At 35.9% G+C, this 8208-nt stretch overlaps 1 protein-coding gene across 1 annotated transcript; it reads right to left on the bottom strand.

The window, feature by feature from the left end:
• Window positions 1-1397: 1397 nt before the first annotated feature.
• On the bottom strand, window positions 1398-8208 carry LOC117108526 (protein FAM221B-like; the record flags this gene model as incomplete). Its single annotated transcript, XM_033250566.1, has 5 exons — window positions 1398-2172; window positions 3237-3356; window positions 4779-4976; window positions 6534-6644; window positions 8067-8208. Coding segments are annotated over 5 exons (762 nt in total), but the record flags the coding sequence as incomplete, so codon positions are not given.

Below are 8208 nucleotides of genomic sequence, written 5' to 3'. Positions count from 1 at the left end.
TCCCATACCCCCATAAAATCTAAGACACTAAGAATGCAGTATCACTTAACTTGTGTGATGTGCAAACAACTTCCTAATTGTAGGCCTTAAAGTCAATCCATTTTTATTCAAATTAGTAGGCCTAGAGTAGAAACAATTGCTTATTGGAAGTGATCAGCACAAAAATGACATCTCTTTCGTGTCACCATTTATTCTACATTTCGGGCCGTACAACATCGAATCCATCAGTCAGTGTTTTCAACATGGTAATCAATTTGTAGCTAAGAGTGGTGGCGCAACTTGATGCTGTAGTCATAGGGCTACAACTTATCTGATACTCTTAAAGTATGGTACAATCAAAATAAATAGCCATTTAATATTTTATTCATAAAGTGATGAAAAGTTAACACAAATAGCTCAATATGGTTGGGCTAAACGAACATTAACTTGTATAACTCTAAAACCAATTCCTTTTTTTTTGTTGTTTTTTTTTTACATTTCCTCTGTCTCTTATACACATCTAGATGTGTATAAGAGACAGTTACGCTCTCTTCTCAAGACCCCACCCACCCTAGTACCCCAGCTGTTTGATAGTCAGGGTCTGATAGCACAACTGTTTGTGAGTGCTGCCATTTCAAAGGCGAAGTGTCGCAAATAAATAAACTCTATATATACGTGTTTGTCACCATCGGGATGAGAACCCAACATTCCACAATAATACTGTACAGTACTTTCAATGGTGGTAGGCAGGCTACTTGCCTCACCGGTACCGGCATGTTGATGTAGCTGTAATATTGATTGTTCTTTATTTAATGTAGATAATTAATTGTTATTATTATTAATCCTGACAAACGTCGGAATCGTGTGATACGGTAGCAGACCGGCAGATTTGCCAAATTAGATATGCGTCCACAAACATAGAGGCTCTGCGTTGCTACTATTGTACTATCACAACTACTGTACTGTACTGTTGCTGATATTCGTAAAATGTAAATACATTCAAGTTTATTTTTATTAAAGTGAATATAAACCTCAGCATTATGGCTAATTTGAGAAAAACTTCAAACCACTACGACCGTCGCTGCTGTGAAATGATGAGTCAATGAAAAAAAAAACAATCATTTTTCGGTTATTTTTAATACACCTTTTCCATTACAATCATTATTGTCACATACTCTAGATAAATATCTTAATCACCAGAATGAAAGTGTTTCTCTACCAAAGATTGTACTGAGATTTAATTAAAAAAAGTATCTTTCTACTGTCTTGTTAAAATGGTGAAGATGAGAGGGCAATATCATATTTATCTGCGCAGTGCAATAACAACTAGTGTTGTTCGACTACCCAAGTGTACATGCAGGGCCCCAATAAAAATCAGTGTATAACTGGGATTTGAATTCTCAACAATGCCACAGTGGTAATAAGGCGTTTTAGGTTCGAATCCTGGTTAGGGCAACTCCTTTTTCACAATAACATATTATAAAATATAAAATTGATTAAACTCGTTGATTTAGAAAATATTCATACACTTTGCATACCTAATAATGGATACAAATTCTATACCTAATGGTCCGATGTAAATAAATTGGGTTGTATATTATATATCTATATATACCAAGTATTAATATATACAGTACTGTAATTAAAATAATGATAGTATTTAATATTTCTAAATACAGCATTGCACTTTTAGTCTCAGACAGGTTTAAACGATGGACTATAACAATAGGCCTTCTTTGGGTGCCCTGTCATATCTGTCTTCAATACATCAACACAACAAAAGAACATGTAATAAATTATAGAATAAGGTCGAAAATTTTTGGTTTTGAGAATAATCATTATAATTTGCATACTTAATAATGGATAAAAATTCAATACATAATGGCCTTATATAAACAAATTGGGTTGATATTTGTATATCTATATAACAACCATTAATACTTACAGTTAAATGTAAGTACAATAATAATACAGTATTTAACATTTTATAAAAAATTGCACATTAGTCCCAGACAGGTTTAAACGATGGATTAGCACTAGGCCTTACTGGGGTGCCCTGTGTTATCTGTCTTCCCTGTGGAATTGGTCCCTTTCCTTCTACCAGCTCTCGATATATTCCCGGATCATCATCAACCCCGGTCAATGCCATGTTTCGGAGATTAGGCATCTCGGCAAATGGTAAATACTCCTCGCCTGCAAATTGAAAAATACACTAATTATAAAAATTGTTATGTAATGATAAGTTTTTTATATAATTTAGAAAATTGTTGGAACAACTTGAATATACAGAACAGCAGCCTTGTACAATCAATTTAAAATCAATCAATTAAAATGTCTATTTTAGGAGTCACTTTGACAGTTACACATGTTTTACATGCCACCAAAGTCTGTGTATAGTGGGAAATTAGAAGCCTGCAGTGCCCACAGCCAAGACTTTCAACAGAACACGACATTGTATCTGCCCCCACATTGGGTTACAGTGCTTGTGGTGTATGGACTAACAACACCGGATGGTCTTTTAATGCAGAACTATGATTAAATATCACAGTGCTCTCAGGCAATTATAAAATGAATTAAAACAATATTTTTACATTATACATCATTTTATTATCAATATTATTTAACACTTTTAAAACGAAATGCCATAAATTCTTTGTCTGTGTGTGAAGTTAAGTAGTAGAGAACAACATATATGGAAGAATTTCATTCATTTAATCTGACATCCCGAGTGCAAGATAACGAGTTGACCAGGAGCTGGCTATGGCTGGCGGAAAGTGGCACGAACACTCTTGCTGCGAAAGCCAGGAACTCCTGTTAAGAGGCCTAGAGATATTAATCAGTACTTTCTTTTTCCCGAATAATGGGCCCAAATCAGTTGAACATAGCCATCAAAATTGGGCCCAACTATGCCTAGCCAGGGTCACTGCTGTTGGTGGCTCAGTTTGGAGCCTTTAAAAAATGTCTTATTTCAGTTATTATACTGAAATATGATTTAATTATATATTTTTAATTATATTATGTTCAAGGACAGGCTAAAAAAGCATCTTATTAAATTTAATTTTGTTATTTGGTCATTTATGTGGGTAATAGCACTCCAAGAGATTATTATAGGGCGCTTAAAAACCATGTTATATTATTATTATTCTTTTTTTTATGATGTTATCAACACTATGAAAGTGTTTTAGGCGACAATTGTTTTGATACTCTCTTGTTGACAACACAGCCTCTTGGCAATATATGCCAACCTAATGTCTTACCATATGGGATGCCATTTTGTCTACGTTCAGTTTCTCCTTCGAACAAAGTTTCATGTTCTTCCCAGTGCTTATCGCAAGCTGCACACAGAAAATTAGAATTGAAAGCACTACAACTGCATCCTAAAAAAATCATATACAAATAAGGGTCGTAGTTTGCATTCAAATCAAAGTGCCATTGTTTAAATGTACTGTCTGATCCCTTTCAATCCCTTACTATTGGTGAGGGTAGGGGTATATCAATGTGGGTCAAATAAAAATGTTTTTATATATAATGTGCATAATGCACAGCTAAATAGTATGTTTGAATCACTTAAAGGAACAAAACTGATTCTGGGGAATTTTAGCCGAAACATTTTAGAGTTATTAACCTGATTATACCAACCAATACTGCATAGCAGGGGTTCTCAACCCTAGGGGCCAAATTTGTTCGCTGAATAAATTTGAAGGGCCAGGGCAAGAGGTGTACTATCAGGGGCGGATTTAGGGGGGGGCCGGCCCGGCCCCGGCCCCCCCTTTTGGGAGGTAAAAAAAGAAAAAAAAAGAGAGAAAAAGAAAAAAATGATGGCCAAGAATGCCTCAAATGTTATGTTCGGGCGTCTAGAACACAAAAATTTCGCGGGGGCATGCCCCCGGACCCCCTACGACAGTGTTGTCTCAATCGGCCCAACTTTCGGCCCCCCATTTTGGACATTTCTGGATCCGCCCCTGACTATGGCGTGTAGAACCCTCGGAGCGCCAAAGGCGCGAGCCTTGGGAGCGGGTGGTCCCCCTTCCCGAATTATACATTTTTTGAAAATAATAAGCCGCTAGATTCTCATACAGAGCATCTTGACCTAAGAAAGTTACCCTTGTGTTTGGTATTGCAAAAGTCAAAGTGTTTATCACACAAACTGGGTCATCGGTAATACAGTCATTCTTTGCTGTTTGCTGCAATAGTTCTTCCAATTTGATTGATTAAATCGCTACAAGTTGTGGGCCAATATATAGGCCTAATCGGCAAAACAGAATGCAAAATTATCAAGGTTAGAATTCTAGGCCCAAGTCAAACGGAAAATATTACTTTCGGCTTGTTCTCGCAGGCTGCATAACAGGCATTTGCAGGGCATGCCACCAGTTGAGAACCCAACCCTAGCCATTAGCACAAGCCAGCCCATAGTGGTCTAGTGGTACGATAGCATGCTAATGACACTGGAGGAGATGGGTTCGATTCCCATGAAAGTGATTCAAATGTACAAAGTACTTATAATCATTCAAAAAATTAAGACTGAACCATGTCAGAATATAATAAAATGTCGATATTGTATTTAATCAAAGAAACACCTCCTCGATAAACGGCACCTCACCTTGAATAAAGCCTCCCTCAAATAAACGGTAATCATGTGTTGTAGTTCCACATTTACAGTGAAATTACAAGACATTTGAGTATAAATGTAGGCCTACTCATTTTACGCACAAAAATAAAACACCCCCTCAAAAATGTTTCTCATCAATAAACACCCCAGGGCGTTATATGAATAAACACAATGTATTGTTTGTACTGACCTCTTGTTTTACAATGTCGCATCCCATTACATCTGTGTTCTTCATGAGTGTGTTTACATCGGCACTTTGCTCGCCACGTGGATGGGTCGAAGTTCCTTCTCCGCTGGAACCAGAATTCCCCAACATCCTCTGGTCGTCCAGGAACAAAGGCAAATGCTTTGCACTCACATTGACCACAAGGGACACGCAGACTTTTTGCTGAAGAATTTAAAACACTTTTGCAAAATAATGATTAATACAATGTTCAACTTCCAACACAGGTTCTATTTTATTGCATTTTCTTAAATTTTAGGTACAATTGGCTAAGAATATGCCAAACATCAAACTTTTCTAATTAGCGATCCCTTCACAAGACAAACATGCACATTGCTCCACATAAGTTAAGTCTCAATATGAGGCTTAGGGAGGGAGTGGAGTTTGTTTTGGACACGGGAAAATTGGCAGGAATTGAACAGAGGACCAAGAGATTGGAAGTCAAACATCTTCACCACCAAGCTAACTCCACTCCACAATGTTGCAGAAGTTCATTCAAGAATTATAAAACAGGCAATAAGGTGGGGGTACAGAATGGGGCTTGGCCACTGTTTCACAATTGGTTTACTAATATAATTGACATTTTAAATATTCACAAGGAGGATATATAGACCTTTCTGAAGATGCCTTAGAATTATAAGCCATCAGTTTCCTGATGGCTTATAATTCTAAGGGTTACTATCAGTGGCAGCAGCAGCTGAATGGCATTTCACACCACCCCCCCCCCCCATGTACAATATGGGCCATACTAATCCATAAAAACCATCCCCATGAACCAACCCAGGGGCGCGCCCTCAACAATAGACTTAGCATAATTGTCTACTTTTCATGTACGAGCGAATTGCGAGATGTTGGGCCCCCTGTTGATAATTTTCTGGAGCCACCACTCGATGGCTGCCATTCATATTTCCCCTACATCTTTAGTCTTCTTAATAAGCCCCCATAACTCGTCGAAAAAGTAGCCCCCTTCTTGAGGCAAATGGCTACTGGTTAAAACATCCAACATAAGCATTGAAAAGGAAATCGGAAGGTTTTGGGTTATAATCCTGATGGGGACAATATGTTTTCTAAATAATCATTGCCACCACCTTATATTTATCCCTGTGCAGGTGTGCAGGTGTTTTTCCATACCCCAGTTACTATCATATACATTATTCATCATACATAGATTCCAGGCATTTGATTGATTAAGAGCCAGGCAATAGTAGCCCAGCAATAGTCTTTTTGTTTTGCCCTTCTCGCAATTCGCTCGTACATGAAAAGTAGACAATTATGCTAAGTCTATTGTTGAGGGCGCGCTTCTACTAATTTAAATTTGACCGAATTTGATGACCTGGAAGCTGACGATCGCTCTGCTACACACTGTAGGCTAGGAACAGCAATGGTAGCGTGTTCCAGATTTCGATGAACATGAGAAGTGCTATTGAGTTCAGCAGCCAGTGATAATACGAAAAAAACAAGTATGCCGTCCGAATATTTGAAGAGTATCTTGAAGCCAAAAACTGTGATTTACTGAGGGTAAACATGTTATCAAATGCAGGCCTCAATGAAGTGCTAGTGAAGTTCTAGGGCTATACATTACTGAATGGTAATGAGAAAGTCTTGGGTTCGAATCCCATTAGCGACAATAGGTTTTTCTCAAATATTTACTGTCACCTTTATATATCAAAAAGGAGGTGTTTCTCCATATCAAAGTTACTACCATATAAAATTATACAGTACCATTATATTTTGCATGGTCTTGTAAAAGATGGCCACAGAAACAGCGTGAAAGACGACAAACACGGATGCAATCAAACTTATAGTTTGGTAACCTCCAGCCAACATAAACACCTACATAGTAATAATATTTTTTTAAATAACTATTATTATCCTCATCTTACCTTATAAATTCATTATTTAAATCATAAAAATTTATGCGTATACCTATTAATGTTTCTATAAACAAAACATACATTAATAATTTGTGGCAAAGGCAGGTGTGTATATAGGAATATATAAAAATCAGTGTGTATCGTTTCTACTAATTAATATAGTCCTCAGATGTATACGTACTAATTGTTTAAAGCCAAGTAGTTTAAGTTTATTTTGTTGGCAATTTTTTGCACAAATTCCCCTTGTATTTTAATTTACATTGTATTTTTGTTCAGTATGCATGTATAACCTTCATGAATTACATGTATAGCAGGATTTTTGGAACCAGTCTTCAGACTTCTGTTTAAACTAATTGTTTAAAATTCAGTAGTTTAAGTTTATATTATTTTCAGTACTGTACCTTGAGTATTTTGATTTACTTATTTTTTTGAGATTTTAAAACAATTTTACAGTATTTTTGTATACTTTGTATGTATATCTTGGATGAACCATACATTTTAGTGACACTGTATCTAAAGCGGATTCAATAAATTGATTGATTAAGACAAGCCAAACCAGTCACTCGTCGCAAAAAATAGATTTTTAGTTATTAACACAGGGTTAAATAGTAAAATGAAAGCCATAAAATGGTATTAAAACAATCATTTAAATTTGATTTCCTTATGAAGTTACAAGCATTTAAACATACAGCTGCTTAAAGAACAATATCTGAGAAATCAGCCTTTCAAAGTTTATGATTTTGGTCATTTCTCATGCAGAAACTCTCACGAAATCGTTAAAAATTGTTGTTTTAATATTGAAAAAAGGCAAAATAACAGAATAGCATTATGTATGCAGAGATATATAAAGGTTAGTTTAGTGCAACGAAATAGATTTCAACAATTTCCACAATACAGCATGTTTTGGTCATTATCTCTAAAACATGATTCGTGACGAGTGACTGGTTTGGCTTGTCATTGCAACATTAATGCTTTATAAATATCTGATATATCTATATTATATATAACAAAAATATGTTTTTCTTTTATTGAGACGAAAGAATAAATGATTGACAGGATTATGAATATGTTTTGCCTCAATCTATATTCATCATCACAATATCAATTTCGTAACTGCTTGCAAATCAGATGTAAAAATATATTTGTTTTAATATGAAATAAAATACTCAGTATTAACTGCTATAAAAAACTGTATAAAGCCCTGTCTGGACCACCAAATTTTATTTGATAAAAACATGTGACATGCCTATATATGGTCATGATGAAATCACATCATCACCATACACTGTATAGGCACATAAATACATGGGCATACAACAGTTTTTTGTCAAAAAAAATAATTGATAATCTTGCAGAACTTTTTAATGATAAACTGTTGAACCTGTTTGTATGGCTTCAAGTGCTGCATCCGTTTCTGGTTGAAATAGTTTCTGCATTCTTGGGCCAAACTCCTCTCTATGCATTGCCCTGGCAACGGAAATTAACTCTGCCTTCTCTGCAGGAATCACAGGCCTCACTGTGTA

Source organism: Anneissia japonica, unplaced genomic scaffold (assembly GCF_011630105.1).
Source record: "Anneissia japonica isolate Jap-2015-1 unplaced genomic scaffold, ASM1163010v1 scaffold287819_len434453_cov191, whole genome shotgun sequence".
Lineage (NCBI taxonomy): Eukaryota > Metazoa > Echinodermata > Crinoidea > Comatulida > Comatulidae > Anneissia > Anneissia japonica.
This window is presented reverse-complemented; position numbering and strand designations above follow the sequence as displayed.